Source organism: Lipophrys pholis (genome assembly GCF_963383615.2).
Source record: "Lipophrys pholis genome assembly, chromosome: 16".
Classification (NCBI taxonomy): Eukaryota; Metazoa; Chordata; class Actinopteri; order Blenniiformes; family Blenniidae; genus Lipophrys; species Lipophrys pholis.
The window spans coordinates 28,750,551-28,767,236 of NC_137634.1; the positions used below are offsets into that span (position 1 = coordinate 28,750,551).

The 16,686-nt window shown below is 47.6% G+C and overlaps 1 protein-coding gene across 1 annotated transcript in view; it reads left to right on the plus strand.

Annotated features, from left to right (window-relative positions):
* The window catches only part of LOC308122092 (protein turtle homolog B-like), a gene marked incomplete at its 3' end in the record, with an annotated part of 221,832 nt that overhangs the window by 164,237 nt on the left and 40,909 nt on the right, over window positions 1-16,686 (plus strand). The window contains exon 15 of the mRNA XM_080483725.1: window positions 96-180. Within this exon, the coding sequence (XP_080339851.1) occupies window positions 96-180 (85 nt within the window). The remainder of the gene's footprint in view (window positions 1-95; window positions 181-16,686) is intronic.

The window sequence follows — 16,686 nt, forward strand, 5'->3', positions numbered from 1 at the left end:
GTGCATATTAAAAAAAGGCTTTCCTCTAGGACAAATCTAGCGTGGTTTGACCCAGACTGACGTCCTTCACCCTGGGATTCTCTTTTTTCTTCCAGGAGGCTTGGTACGAGTTCCGCATCACAGCCGTAATGGACGACATGATCAGCGAGCCAAGTAACATAGTGGGAGTGTCTAGCACAGGTGAGCCTCTACGGCGTCCATTTGATGGCATGAAGGTAGCAGTATGCAGAACAACCCCCCCACACGCCTCGTACTGGGAATAAAATGCACCATCTCCAGCTACACCTCCCCTCTTTCTCCTCTCTCTGCTCTCGCACCTCTTGGCTCTTCCTGGCTCAGTCCGCTCCCTGTGGGCAGGTTCCTCCTGCACATTAAACATATTTGTTTAATGAGGAGCACGGTGTGAAGCCAGCAACCGCTGAAAGTAACGATACGGAGGAAGAAGGTGTTCATCCAGAGCGGCAGGCGTCTGTTGAAGCAGAGAACCTGAGCAGCTCTGTCTGCTCTCACCGACATCCAGCCTCCGGCTGCAGAGGCTGAAGCCTCAACAAGCTCTACAGGCTGGAGAATGTTTCTATTGGTGAAATGAGCAACACCCAGGCTCCATGTGAGGGTGAACTGGAGTAAGACTCCGGATCAGACACTGGGTCTGTGTGTGAAAGCAACAGGAATACAGATGATCTCTATTCCCTAGAAGATATTAACAACTTCCTGGATGTAACTTACAAGAAGTCTGTTAAAATCAGTGAATACTTTAGTGACACAGACAAATTCATAAAATCTGTAGACATCCTGAAAAGATGGTAGGACCCGACCTGCTGGATGAAAAAAAGCGGTTTAGGCTCAAAAAGCACATCACGACACTAAGAAAGTTTAAAACTGACAGACCTGCCAGAAAAGCCAAGAAAACAAAGTGATCCTGTTTCACTTGGTGTTTTCATCTTTTCTCTGCTCTTGTCCTGCTGTCTGATCCTCAGTTCCCATCTCTCCATGCAGAACCTAAAAGTAGGATCTTTAAACATCAGTGGTGGAAGGGACAGACAGAAAAGACATTTAATATCCGAGGTCAAGACTCAGAAAAGGGTAGATGTGCTCTTCTTACAGGAGACACACACGGTTCCATCAGACGAGGCAGATTGGGGTCTAAGGTGGGGAGGATCATACTCTTTCAGTCATGGCACCAGTTTCACTGCAGGGGGCGCTGTTCTGGTTCCACCGTCTGCTAACGCTACTGAAGTGGTGAAGGGTGGAACTACAGAGCTCTGTGTTTTGTTTTGTTAACATCTCCGCCCCTAATCAAGGTCCAGAAAGAGAAGCTTCTTTAATCTGCTGAGGAACGAACTGGTTCACTGTCATGAGCAAATAATCATTGGTGGAGATTTTAACTGCACACTGGATTTTACCATGGACAGGACAGGTGAGGAGCCTCACCACAGTCTTCTCAAACATCCACAGTCCAGACAGTACACCTGGGTGAGGGCAGGTAACACCTGGGTGACAGGGTGTATACCTCCCAGAGTCTCAGCTCCAGACTGATTCACAGTAACATCAGTCCAGTTGGCTTCACTGATCACCACTTCATCACCAGAGACTTGGTCTGCTCACCAGGCAAGAGGGTCAAATCTCACTGCTTCTTTAACAACAAATCACTGCAGGACAGAACTTTCTGCCAAAACTCTGTTTTGTTCTGGAGCAATGGAAAGGAAATAAGGGACATTCTAGTTCCTTAATACAGTGGTGGGAGGTTGGGAAAGCACAAACAGCAACACACCTCCCATATTCCACTGCTGAAATCAAGGCAGCAGTTCAGGAGCTTGAAGCATTAAGAACATTGAGGTAAGATTAAAGAGGAACTCTGACCTGCTATGGGGAACCTGCTGCAGGAGAAGAAGTCTGAGTTCAGCTCCCTCCTGCAGGAAAGAGTAAAGGGAGCACTGGCCAGGTCACCTTTTCTCCAGTTAAGAGAGATGGATGTCCCACTTCTTTCTTTTTGAATCTGGAGAGAGGAAGCAGATGACCTGCCTGAAGCTCCCAGGGGGCAGACTGACCATGAGTCCTGAAGCTTCCAGGAGGCAGAGTCACCACGGGTCCTGAAGCTTCCAGGGTGACCACGAGTCCTGAAGCTTCCAGGGGGCAGACTGACCACGAGTCCTGAAGCTTCCAGGGTGACCACGAGTCCTGAAGCTTCCAGGAGGCAGAGTGACCACGAGTCCTGAAGCTTCCAGGGTGACCACGAGTCCTGAAGCTTCCAGGAGGCAGAGTGACCACGAGTCCTGAAGCTTCCAGGAGGCAGACTGACCACGAGTCCTAAAGCTTCCAGGAGGCAGAGTGACCACGAGTCCTGAAGCTTCCAGGGGGCAGACTGACCACGAGTCCTGAAGCTTCCAGGAGGCAGACTGACCACGAGTCCCGAAGCTTCCAGGGTGACCACGAGTCCTGAAGCTTCCAGGAGGCAGAGTGACCACAAGTCCTGAAGCTTCCAGGGTGACCACGAGTCCTGAAGCTTCCAGGAGTCAGAGTGACCACGAGTCCTGAAGCTTCCAGGAAGCAGACTGACCATGAGTCCTGAAGCTTCCAGGAGGCAGGGTGACCACGAGTCCGGTTAAGATGAGGAGCCATGCAGTGGTCTTCTACACTGACCTCTTCAGAGCAGAGCAGTGCAGCATGGAGTGTCGGGGGCAGCTTTTGGAGGGGCTTCCTCAGCTCAGCCTGGAGAAGGCTGCCATGGACAGTGAGCTGACTCTGGAGGAGCTGACAGTTGCCGTCATCCAGTTGTCATCAGGCCGGGCTCCTGGGATTGATGGTCTCTCTGCTGACCTCTGAAGCACTTCTGGAACATTCTTGGTCCTGATGTCCATGCTGTCCTGATGTCCATGCTGTCCTGATGGAGTTTTGCAGAGCAGGCTCTCTTCCTGTTTCCTGTCGACAGGCTGTACTTTCCCTCCTGCCCAAGAAGGGAGACCTGGCCTTACTGAAGAACTGGAGGCTGGTGGCCCTGCTCTGGACGGACTACAAAGTGCTCTCCAGAGCTCTTTCTAACAGACTTAAGAACATTCTGGAGTTGATTGTGCATACTGACCAAACATACTGTGTACCTGACAGAACTATCATGGACAATCTTTTCCTCTTGCGAGATGTTTTCGATGTTTGTTTGTCTGATAGCAATGTTAATGTTGGGATTGTGTGTTTGGACCAGGAGAAAACCTTCGACAGGGTGGATCACTCATATTTGTTTTCTACACTCTTTTGGTCTTGGTGATGGTTTTCTGTCATGGATCAGCTTATTGTATATTGGTGCACAAGTATTGGTGAAAACAGGGGTGGGTCTGAGTCGGCCGGTCCCTGTGCAACGGCAGGGCAAGGCAAGGCTGTCCTATTTCAGGACAACTTTATAGTCTGGTTATTGAGCCCTTGTGTAGATTGAGGGAACGACTCGGTGGCCTCTCTTTACCTGGGTCCCTGAACCTTGACTTTCATTTAACTGTTTCTGCGTATGCAGATGATGTCACCATCTTTGTAAAGGATCAGGGGGACGTGCATTGCTTGCAGGACGCCCTGTCTTTATATGAAAAAGCCACTTCTGCACGGTGAACTGGGGAAAAAGCGAAGACTTGTTGCTGGGACGTTGAAGGGATCAAGCAGACCCCACTCTGCCTGGGGGGCTTCAGTGAGGGAGGGAGGGCTCGAAAATGTGAGTGTTTTTGGAGGGCTTTCAGGCTAAGAACTGGGAGGGTGTTAAGGAGAAGGTGTGTGCACGGCTGTCCAAATGGAAATGACTGCTACCCCAGTTCTCAGTGTTGGGAAAGTTCAGTTTCTTCATGAACCAGTTCAAAGTTCAGTTCATAAATTTTAAAATGAACTAGTTCAGTTCATAGTTCTAAATTCACAGTTCCAGAAATGACAATGACAGTTCTCCATTGTTACCCCCCAGTCAGTCCTCACTAGTAGCAGCTGCAGCCCCCCCCCCCCCCCCCCCCCCCCGACAGGATATTCTCATAACCATGAGGACAAACCTGCTGCTTCAATGGTCTTTATGAATGAGGAATTATGAAAACAAACAAAACTAACATTAGTTCTTAAGGTGCAAAGGGAAATATACCAGGCAGGTTCTACAAACAAATTGCAACTTAAAATAGTAAAACCCTCAAGGAATGTTTTAGCTCCTGGCACATCCCTTGAAAGGCCAGTTCAATGAGCCTCTCAGGTTGGTTTTACCAGTTGCTTCTTGAAACCCAGTGGGCAAAATTTATACCAAAAGGTAAGATTTTTGTCACCTGGATCCTCACAGACTTTTTTCATAAAATGATTTTAAGTACCAGGATTTCTGCACTATTGAACACACCGGAATATAAGCCGCAGCCACCAAATTTAAAAAGGAAGAAAAGAAAAAGAAATGCCGGAAATATGTGATACCCCTGAACGCATCACCCAGTATCAGCAGCTTGAAGCTTGTTAACCCTTAAAAAGCCGAGTCGTCCTCCGTCCTCCGTCCTCCGTCCTCCGTCCTCCGTTCAGAGCATGTTAAAAAAAAAGGTAGCGGTCCAGAAAGTACGGTAACCATACGAAGATGAAGTATTAATGGTGGAGACAGAGTCTGAGTTAGAGCTGCTGTCTTCTACTTGTTTTTGTCGTGATGCTTCACATGTTGATGACGTATGCGGCGGAGCCACTCTGGTGGCTGCGGTTGCCAGATTGGCTGTTTTCCCCCGACATGTTAAGGCCCGTTTACAGTGAGCCTTACTGGGTTTTCACTGGAAGGCTCAAAAATCTGGCAACTCTCTAAAACAATGGTGAACTGTGAGAGCCGAACCAGAATGAGTGCCGCTCACAGTGACGTTCACCAGACAGAAATACAGAATGTTCAGTTCACGTTGGCTCAAAATATGAACGAATTCATGAACGAACGTTCACTGAACGAGTTCAGGTACAACACTACCAGTTGTCATATAGGGGAAGAGTCCCGGTGGCCAATAACTTAGTCGCCTCGGCTCTTTGGCACAAGTTCAATGGCCTGACTCCACCAAGGACTCTGGTTGAGGTCATTCAGAGGAGCATGGTGGATTTCTTCTGGTCTGGAAAACACTCGATTGGAGAGCACTTCCAGTGGGTGGCTGCAAGGGATGGCTGCCTAGATTTCGGCTCCTCAAACCATGGCTTACAATTTTGTTATTAAGACAGTTTGAGTGGACAACTAGAAATTTTTTGTGTTGAGTACTGAGCCAATCTGGTAGATTTATAGTCCACAACACGGATTGCACTTTTTGTCTTTCTCTATGGATGAGGAACTCTCTCTCACTCTGTTTATGTTCTTTGTTTTCTCAATAAGAGACACTGGGATGTTCTCTCCCTCTGCCTTTGTTTACTTAATTAAGTCATCATTTGGGGGCTGGATTGATATATCGGATTTTTGATAAGGAAAATGATTGCTGTCTTTGGATATATTACACTTGGTCTATTATATTTACTCAATGGTTTACTGTTTTAGCTCGGTATTTGGTTGGGTCCTGCTCGATCGCAGCCCTTTGTTCATACCACTCACTGATCAATATAAAAGCATTTGTTTTCTTTACTCTTTTGTATGTCTTAACATTCTGTTTTGGGTTGTTTCTGTTATGTTATTGGGGTTATGGTGCCACCTTGGGGTTTTCAGGAATATTATCAGGGATGTATCTTTTTCATGGTTTGGGGAACATACACAGAAACTAATGCTGCTTAATATGAGGAAATCCTATTTAAACGATGTACTTACTACTCTGATTAGAACATCCATCCATATCCTCCCTCTTATCTGTTCCCGGGTGGTGGGGGTGTCAGTCTGAGCACCATTACCCAGATCACATTGACCCATTAAGAACCTTCCTGCAGGTGGAGAGCCCATGGGAAGGTGGCACCCGGCGTGGGACATGAACCCTCTACCTTGAGACTGAGAGTCTCATGGTCTACCTACTGAGCTGGCCGGGGGACATGAACCCTCTACCTTGAGACTGAGAGTCTCATGCTCTACCTACTGAGCTGGCCGGGGGACATGAACCCTCTACCTTGAGACTGAGAGTCTCATGCTCTACCAGCTGAGCTGGCCGGGGGACATGAACCCTCTACCTTGAGACTGAGAGTCCCATGCTTTACCAGCTGAGCTGGCCGGGGTAACCCTGATTAGAACAGTGAACAATATTTTGAGTATAATGCAATTGAGTGGGTGATTTATCAATCCTGGTATGGAATTGTGATGGCTTAAATATACCCCACAAACGAGTGTCCTTCGGTTGAGCACTCCTGAACTAATGTGGCCTCTCAACTGTCAATTTTAACATCTGTCACTATACCAGTGACTGTCCCAGTTCTACTACTGAATGATTTATCTGGGCTAGGTCTGTCAAGGGCAGTGAGGCGGTTAATACTTGCTGGTATCACGGCTGCAAAAAAGTTTGTCACATTGCGATGGAAGCCCCCCCCACTCTCTGTCCTCAAACACTGGATTCTCACTTTTTTAGATGTTGTAGTCATGGAGATGTCAACTAGCAGAATTAATGGTGCAAAATAATCCACCCTGAAGAGCTGGAGAGTGGCGGCCAACTCATTAAAGGACTTATTAAAGTGATTATGTCCTGATTCGGTCCAGCCAGTAGGCTATGAAGACCCCTCTCTACTCCGGTCTATGATATTTGGTCTTGGGTGGGTGGGTGGGTGGGTGGATGGGGGGAGGGAAGGCGGCACACCTTGTGTTTGTTTCCTTTCTTTCCTGTTTGTTTGTCAGTTGATATTTTGGTTTATGTTCTTGGTTAATTCGGCGGTTCTTGTGGCCTAAGCAATATTGCAGGTCAGAGAATTTATATAATGTACGCTTGAGATGGACAATACGATAACAACTGAAGGTGTGGTTTAGCAATATGTACTTGTTTTCACCATATGCTGCCCAATTTAATTTAACATAATTATTATATTTTTGTTTTTTTTGTTTTGTTTATGTTTTTGTTGTTTTGTTTTTCTTTTTGTGTTATGTAAAATAAGTGTTGTATCTTGTTTAATCGGACTCAATTAATTTAAAAAAATTAATTTGATCACAAAAAAGAAAACACTGGATTCGTGCTGCAGCGCTCTATTTGCCGGTGGCTGAAGGGGGACAGGGGCTGATTGACATCCGGTCCAGAATGGCCTCCTTCAGGCTGCAGGCTGCACAAAGACTGTTGGACACACCTGGTCCAGGTTGGACTGATACAGATGGACTGCTCCAGGAGACCTGGATGCTTGGGCTAGGACAAACAGCTTGTCCTCCTGCAGGACGATGAGGCAGACCTTAGGGGTTTGACTCCGTTCTACAGCTTCCGTGCTGCAGGCGCGGTGGACTTTAAAGAGAGAGCGTACCCCAGTGGAACGTCCTGGTATGTGGGTGTTTGAGGAACCCTTGTTCTTCAATGACTTTCTGAAGACTCAGACGTTTCAATCTGCCAGCCTGCAAACAAACCTCAGAGAAGCTGGCTGCACCAAGCTGGGTCACCTGATGAAGATGACTGCAACGTCCATGGACACCCTAAGGAGGAGGAGCAACATCACCTCTACCAGGCTCCTCAGGAGAGCGGTGGAAGACTTGAGAAGGAGGAGCAACATCACCTCCTCCTGGCTCCTCAGCAGAGTGGTGGAAGACCTGAGAAGGAGGAGCAACATCACCTCCTCCTGGCTCCTCAGCAGAGTGGTGGAAGAAGTCTACACTGCTCTACCACATTCCCTCAGATTGTTTGGAAAGAGCAGCAGTTTGTACGATCAATGGGATGAAGGAGGTGATTACAGCTTCCCTTCTCTGCTCATCACCCCAGCAGTGGGGGAGGGGCAGGAGGGAGGAGATCATCCCCCAGCAGTGGGGGAGGGGCAGGAGGGAGGACATCTGTCTTTTACATCCCCTCATCTGGACACTTTCAGGGATGCAGGGAGACAACCCTTGTCCCACCTCGGTGTGAAGGTTCTCAACCTACGGTCTCTAGCAGGGTTGAAGGAGTCGAGGTGGTCTGAGCTTCTTGGCACGGACACTTCCTCGAACACCAGCATGAGGTCCCTGTACCAGCTATAGGTCCCTGTACCAGCTGGAGGTCTCTGTACCAGTTATAGGTCCCTGTACCAGCTGGAGGTCTCTGTACCAGGTGGAGGTCCCTGTACCAGCTGGAGGTCCCTGTACAAGCTGGAGCTCTCTGTACCATCTGGAGGTCTCTGCACTAGCTATAGGTATCTGTACCAGCTGGAGGTCTCTGTACCAGCTGTAGGTCTCTGTACCAGCTGGAGGTCCCTGTACAAGCTATAGGTCTCTGTACCAGCTGGAGGTCCCTGTACCAGCTGGAGGTCTCTGTACCAGCTGCCCGTTGAAGAGCGGACAGCAGACCTCCAGTGGAGAGTCGTACATGGTGCAACAGCAACCAATAGGTACGGTGCACACCTGGATCCAGGGGTGGGGGAGGAGTGTAGGTTTTGTACACAGATTTGTTTTCACAAAGCACTGTTTGAACTTTTAAAAATGTGTTTTCAGTGTTTGGAGAGGCTTTTCCTCACAGTTTGTTTATATTTGCTCCAAAATACTGTGAAAGAAGAAAAGTTTTCAAACGATGATGAACTTCCTGTCTGCCACTGCTAAGCTGGCCATTTGGCTGACCTGTAAGAACAAGACACAAGGTGTAGGCAGGGTGGAGGTGGTCCCGGTTCTGCAGGGTCTGCTGGAGGCCAGACTGAGGGTGGAACACACTAATTACAGGATGAGGGACAATGTGATGCTTTTCAGGAGATTTGAGCTGTTAGGGGGGTTTTGTGCTCGGTGGGGGGCCATGGTGATCTGAATAGAAGCTTTTGACTAAGAAAGCTCATTTTATGGGTTTGATTGTTGCTGTGGTGCAGTAAATGATTTAAAGAAAGGGATTTTTAAAACCAAAACCAAAACCTCTCCTCTCCTCTCCTCTTTTGTATGGATTTTGACATTAGGAGGAGCAGACCTGGCCCAGAACTCCTCTACTAGACGTTTTCTCCATTCCTCCAGAAGACGTCCTCAGGGACCCAGAATGAAAGTTTTCTGTACATCTTTCCTTGACATTGTAAGGACAAGTCCAGTATATCGACATGACCGTCAGACAGTAGGACCACAGGTCCAGTTTATAGACATGACCTTCAGACAGTAGGACCACAGGTCCAGTTTATAGACATGACCTTCAGACAGTAGGACCACAGTCCCAGTTTATAGACATGACCTTCAGACAGTAGGACCACAGGTCCAGTTTATAGACATGACCTTCAGACAGTAGGACCACAGGTCCAGTTTATAGACATGGCCTTCAGACAGTAGGACCACAGGCCCAGTTTATAGACATGACCTTCAGACAGTAGGACCACAGGTTTCGATCAGCTTCCTGCTCAACTCTCTCGCTCCTCATATTTTTCTTCATTAATCTTAAGTTACAACACAACAGTAAATACGATTCAGCACCTATGTCAAAAACTACACTTCCCAAACAGACATGTGACGCATCCATTTCCCATAAGGCATCTTTTTTTTAAATTGACAGACAAGCCTGCAACAACAGCCCATTAATCCAAACGTGATGAGACAATCACAGTATATACAATTAGATTCAAATGTGCTGTGAATTAGAATTTGCTGTTGAAGTAGAATTAATGGTAGGGTCGGTATATTGCTTTGAGTAATGTTGAATGGTGTTTAATGAAGTGCTCAGTGAGAGTATTTATTGAGTATCTGTACATGCTGCGCCTCTCTGATATCCTCTCAACATGCATGTGACAAGGTGACACTCCATCTCCATGCATTTTGCCACATAAAACACTTGAAAACTTCCGTCATTACTGCTGAAGGTACTTAAAGGGGACATGTCATCCAAAATTGACTTCCTAAAGGTTGTCCTACAGTACTAATCGTCCTCATACCTGGAATGACACTGAAGTGAAAACAGTCTGTCCTCTCTCTCTCTGGCTTGTTTCATTTTTTCTAAAGTGTGTTGCTCCAACGAGCCAATCAGAAATCAAACCCTGCGTAGCGGCACCAGGGTTGTTAGCCAACCCCAATCCAGGTAGACCCTTTGACCCGCCCACAACCAGGCGTTCAGCCAGCACTCGGTTTGTTTCCCCTGGTTACCGCTGCAGGTAAACTAACCTGCTAAAGATACCAGCAAAACACTCCAGATGCTCCGTTATTGATGGTATCCAGGAGCAGAGGAGTCTTCTTCTTCTTCTCTTGCGTTTTGGGCAGGCTGGGCTCCATCTAGTACATTGCTGCCTTTCCATTTCCATTTCTTTGCTGTATCCATCATGTAGGATCCAAGAGCGCCTCAGATCCTGAGGTGCAGGTTGGTACTGCAAATAACTTCCCACTGCGCCGCGGCTACTTCCTTCCTCTGTAATTCAGGACCCAGTATTGTCTTGATTGAAAAGGTTGTTAAGCCAATTTCCCCAAGTCTTTTAAAAAGACGGCTTATTTGGTTTAGGGTTAGTAAATTACGCAGTTCATCAGATTGTGCTGAACAGTCTCTTCACTTCCACACTCAAACAGGCCATTTGTTCTTTTTCCAATTACAGCCAAATCTGAGCCAGACCAGAGTGTCCTAATCTTAATCTGAAGAATAGGATCTGTTGAACTCTACCCTTTCCCCTACAGGAGTCCCCACCTTTAACACGTTGTTGAATTGAGTAATAATGTCTCCCCCTCGTCTCTGTGTCCCACTGTCTCTGCCAGATTTGGGATATCATCTTTCCCACGACGCTATTATATTGTGAAGACCTGATAGATGTGATTACATTGATAGAGCCATGACTCAGGGCCTTTTTAGCAGCTGCATCTGCCACCTCATTGCCTGTGATTCCCACGTGAGCAGGGACCCACATAAACACCACTGATAGGCCTATCAGCCAATAGGCAGACAGAATCTCAAATAGTAGCTCAGATTGCACCTTCCTGTCTGCAGGGCCATGAAAGCAGCTGCTGAGTCTGAGCACTTCCTATCTGCAGGGCCATGAGAGCAGCTGCTGAGTCTCAACACTTCCTGTCTGCAGGGCCATGAGGGCACCTGCTGAGTCTCAACACTTCCTGTCTGCAGCGCCATGAGAGCAGCTGCTGAGTCTCAACACTTCCTGTCTGCAGGGCCATGAGAGCACCTGCTGAGTCTCAACACTTCCTGTCTGCAGGGCCATGAGAGCACCTGCTGAGTCTCAACACTTCCTGTCTGCAGGGCCATGAGAGCAGCTGCTGAGTCTCAGCATATGAACCTATTATTCTAATGCACATAACAATACTATAACTTCTGTGGTAAACACAGACACATTATTTGGAAGCCGGTAACCCTGACTAACGTCAGCCTCAGGAATGTGCACAGCAAACGCAGCTGGGCTGGTTGAAGGATCCACAGACCCTCTGTATTAATCTGGACGTGTCCATCCCAGTGCTGACCACATCAGCGGAGTTTCCTTTGCCCTTTTCCCTGAGAATGTCTTGAGCAGTCCAGTCTGTTTCAGCCTCTGGAAGCACCCATGGGGGGACAGAGGGCCACACCACCCTCGGAGCCATGTCCAAGACCCAGAACTCAGGGGATTTCCCCCCATACTCTTTTAACAAATGCTCCTCTCCCCTGCCCACCCTGAGCTGCCTCCTCACCCTCCTGCAGCAGACATTTCACCGGGTGACACTCGTCCTGGCTCTGGATTCTTCCAGCATACTGGAGGCCTAACTTTTCTGGCCTCAGCCACAGGGGCATGTCTCCACACTGCACTAGAAGAGATAGGGGTGCTCCTGATTGCTCTACAACAGAGCCTCAAGGCTTTAGCCTGCACCACATCCAGTTTGACAAGGTTTGTCTTTGCTGCACTCCCATACGCCAAATACCCCTAGTGGAGAGAAGAGAGAACCACTGCCAGATAGATAATGAGCAGAGTGCCTTTATCTGCCCCCCAGCTACTCCCTGCAAGGCACCACACAACATTTTGAATTTTATCACATTTATTCAGTTTTCTGAATTCGGGCCTTCCACCTAAAAATTTAAAGCTTTTAATTTTTTTCCAAAGATTTGTTATTCACGCTGAACCCTTCAGACCCGACTCTACGTTTATTTCCAAATGTCATGTATTTGCTTTTTCCAGCAGATATTTTGAACCCCATCTCCCCGCCCACTCTGCCACTCTAGCCACGGCTCCTTGCATTTTCTCCATTATAAACTTTATATTGCGCCCCCTCTTCCAAATTGCCCCATCATCTGCAAAAAGCGATAGTCTAGAACTCCCATCAATATTTTCCAAAACATTATTAAACATTACATTAAAAAGTAGGGGGCTTATTACGCTTTCCTGGGGTGTCCCATTGTCCACTTCCATAACCTCAGACAACGTACACCTACCCTCACTTGGATTCTACGGTTATGTGCAGCCTCTCACTTCAGCTTGGTCTAACTTTATCATGAGGCCGTCCCTCCACAACACATCATCGACCTTCTCCATGTCGCGAAACGCTGCAACAGCAGCCTCCTTATTGGTCAGGGCTTTCTTCACTTCACTATCCAACAATACAACTGAATCCATTTGTCCTCTTCCTAACCTAAACCCATTTTGGAATTTTTGATAACTTTCCCTCTTTCTCCAGCTTATACAGAAGTATGTCCTCTATCGTCCTCCAGAATGGTGATTCTTTCCATAATCTTCCAAATGACTGGAGTCAAATCTCTTGGTCTGTATAACCCTGGGCTCTTAGCTTCCTTACCTGCCTTCAAAATGGGCACCACCACTGCATGCCTCATGCAGCTGGCACCTCTGCACTTTACCATACATTGTTTATCAGTGCTAAAATCTCATTCAAAACATTTTATCAATTTTTTTGTAAATCTCGTAACCAAACCCATCCTTACCTGGTGATGTCTTAGCTCCTCTATGTATAGCATTCTGTAGCTCCCTTAGTGAGAAGAACAAGTTAACCAGGTCAGAATTATCAAGGTTTACACCAACTTTAAACTCCTGGTTAGACAAAGTGTTATTCCTCTCTCAGAGCCCACCCTCCCCAATATTACCCCCCCAATGGACTTCTTGAATCCTCCTAGCCAGCATACCTGCACTCTACCTGTCGCTCCAGGCCTCTATCACCCCGTCCTCCAGAACAGGAACACACCTAAACCTGCCCTCTACCTGTCGCTTCAGGCCTCTATCCCCCCCGTTCTCCAGAACAGGAACACCCCTAAACCTTCCCTCTACCTGTCGCTTCAGGCCTCTATCCCCCCGTCCTCCAGAACAGGAACACCCCTAAACCTGCCCTCTACCTGTCGCTCAAGGCCTCTATCCCCCCGTCCTCCAGAACAGGAACACCCCTAAACCTGCCCTCTACCTGTCGCTCCAGGCCTCTGTCCCCCCGTCCTCCAGAACAGGAACACCCCTAAACCTGCCCTCTACCTGTCGCTCCAGGCCTCTGTCCCCCCGTCCTCCAGAACAGGAACACCCCTACGCCTTCAGACACCCGACATGCGACGCACAGCTGACGAAACTTCTGCCCCTGACGTCTGCACACCCAGCTTGTTCCAGGACTTCCTCCAGCATTCTGGTTTTGCTGTCTTTATTATTCTACGAGCGTCGGCCCTCAGTCTTTTATACTCAACAGCATTCTGTTCTGAAAGGAACTTCCTTAATACCCTGTAAGCTTTATTCCTCTTTTTCACATTTTCAGTACATGCTCAGTTCCACCACGGAACACGAATCCCCAATATTACCCCCCCAATGGACTTCTTGAATCCTCCTAGCCAGCATACCTGCACTCTACCTGTCGCTCCAGGCCTCTATCACCCCGTCCTCCAGAACAGGAACACACCTAAACCTGCCCTCTACCTGTCGCTCCAGGCCTCTATCCCCCTGTCATCCAGAACAGGAACACACCTAAACCTGCCCTCTACCTGTCACTTCAGGCCTCTATCCCCCCGTCCTCCAGAACAGGAACACCCCTATACCTGCCCTCTACCTGTCACTCCAGGCCTCTATCCCCCTGTCCTCCAGAACAGGAACACACCTAATCCTGCCCTCTACCTGTCGCTCCAGGCCTCTGTCCCGCAGTCCTCCAGACCAGGAACACCCCTACGCCTTCAGACACCCGACATGCGACGCACAGCTGACGAAACTTCTGCCCCTGACGTCTGCACACCCAGCTTGTTCCAGGACTTCCTCCAGCATTCTGGTTTTGCTGTCTTTATTATTCTACGAGCCTCGGCCCTCAGTCTTTTATACTCAACAGCATTCTGTTCTGAAAGGAACTTCCTTAATACCCCACAAGCTTTATTCCTCTTTTTCACATGTTCAGTACATGCTCAGTTCCACCACGGAACACGAACCCTTTTCTTTGCTCCTACCTTCTGAGGGATGAACTTACAAACATTATGAGTAATAATCCCACACAGAGACTCACACCGTTCATCCTCAGATCCTTGGCTAACCAGGTCCAGGTCCCTGTTACACCCCGAAACAAATTCCCTCCACCTTGCTTGACTAAAATCTAAAGATTTTGCCCTACTTCACCCCTCCTTCAAAAGAGTATTCCCAAACTTTATCATAATTTGTAAATGACCGCTCCCTATAGAGCTTCTATGTAAAGTACCCCCCTCCCCCCCTCCCACTCCCCGCTCCTCGCCAGAGCTGAAGACGCCAGTGCCAAGTCAATGCATGAATGTCCTCCTGATCTCATGTCAAACCTTGTGGGTCTACCGTCATTTAAACACACTAAATCATTATACTCTATAAAATCCTCAAGCCCCTCCCCATTAAGATCCTGCCTGCTCCTTCCCCAGAGGGGGCTGTGCTCATTACAACCCCCACCCACAGGACTGGTGCTCCTGCTGACGGCTGAATATGTTCTAAAGTGTCATCATTAAAGTGCATACATGGATTATATGAATTCACTACATCTGTTTTACCTCTAACTGTGAGTTTAGTGTTAAACTGCGATACTGAATCCCTTCTTGAATAAATATTGCTCACCCCCCTCCAGGCCTACACGGTCTGCCCTCTCACTACCATACCCAGGCACCACAAAATCTAAACAAGGTTTTAACCATGCACACATATTAAATCAGGCTTATATTTAATTTAATCAATATATTTTTTAAACTCCTGTTCATTCGGCATAAGGCTACGAGCATTCCAGTGTAGCACCTGGAACATTTAACCTGCAGAACCTTCCCGGCTCATCTGATCCTTTGAGCGAGCGTGAGACAGGTCCTCCTAAAAACCTTTACATTATTGTTTTAATGTCACTTGAAGTCTTAACCTGTCTTGCTGCCCACAAAATCTCAACTAACAAAGCAAAAAATGCCATTTTGTCAATAACCAAGCTGTTTTCTGGGACGTCAATGGCCTCATTTGTCTCATCCCGGCCAGCTCAGTAGGTAGAGCATGAGACTCTCAGTCTCAAGGTAGAGGGTTCATGTCCCATGCCGGGCGCCACCTTCCTGTGGCTCTCCACCTACAGGAAGGTTCTTAATGGGTCAATGTGATCTGGGTGACGGTGCTCAGACTGACACCCCCACCACCCGGAAATAGATAAGCGGGAGAACATGGATGGATGGACGGTTCTACTGCGCCCTCTGGTGGACGTCTCCCTGAGTCGCTTTAACCTTTCTGACAGCCTCTGCATAAGATATATTTCCCGCCTGTTTTACGGTCTCCACTTTCTGAGCTTGGATAAGAGCTGCACATCCTCAATTAGCCGTCACATGGTTTCCCCACAATTACAGCCCTTTAATTCACTGTTTCCACGTTCTGATCGGTCGTGCTCTTCACCACATTTCCCACATCTCTTCTCACTCCGGCACACGGCTGCAACATGTCCAAATCTTTGGCACTTATAACAACGAAGAGGTGGCCGAACATTTGGTTTGACTTGTTAGGCCATGTACCCCAGGGAAACTCTCTGAGGGAGCGCATTCTACTCTCTTCAGCCCCCTCCTTTCTCGTCTTAAACCTTCGCACACCCACCAGATCTCCTCCTTTCAGATTTCCCAGTAACTCTTCCTCAGGAATGTCGGTGTCGACATAGAGCCATTGAAAGACCCTCGATCAGGATCTGGCACTAAGCATTGAACCACATGTTTATCCAACTCACTAATCTTTAGTTTTTTTCCTCTGAGCCTCAGACTTGCAAACTATCAAAACGTTCCCATTTGACAGGATTTTAGCGTGCTGAAGGTGTCCAATTTTGTCCCATAACGCTGAAGATAATTTAAGAGGGTTAGGAACTTTTCTCACCCATCACGGAACTTCAAAATAATCTTAAATTCTTCCTCCTCTGCCCTTACCATTTTGTACCCTCTTCATCTCGATTTTACTTCTGCTCAGCCTCCCCCCCCCTGTCGCTCTCAGCACTATAGGAGAGTTTTTATAACATCGGCCAGAACAACACTGGATTGGCTGCAAAACTTCTAATAAAGCAAATGTGGGAACTGTAAGTAAAACATTCAGATTTCTATGCTTTTCTATTACTTTTGAAGCAGCAGGCTGGTTAGTTTGCCACAGCTGAGGACAGTTGTTTAGTGTTGTTTGTTGTGAGGTATTGTTCATGTCTATAGAGGATCATTTAATGATCCATCTCAGTGTGACTTGCACATAGTTATTATAGTCATTTTTCTGTTTTAATACTTTTTATGAAATATTTCTGCAAGTATTTTAATTGCAGACAGAACATGGGGCCGA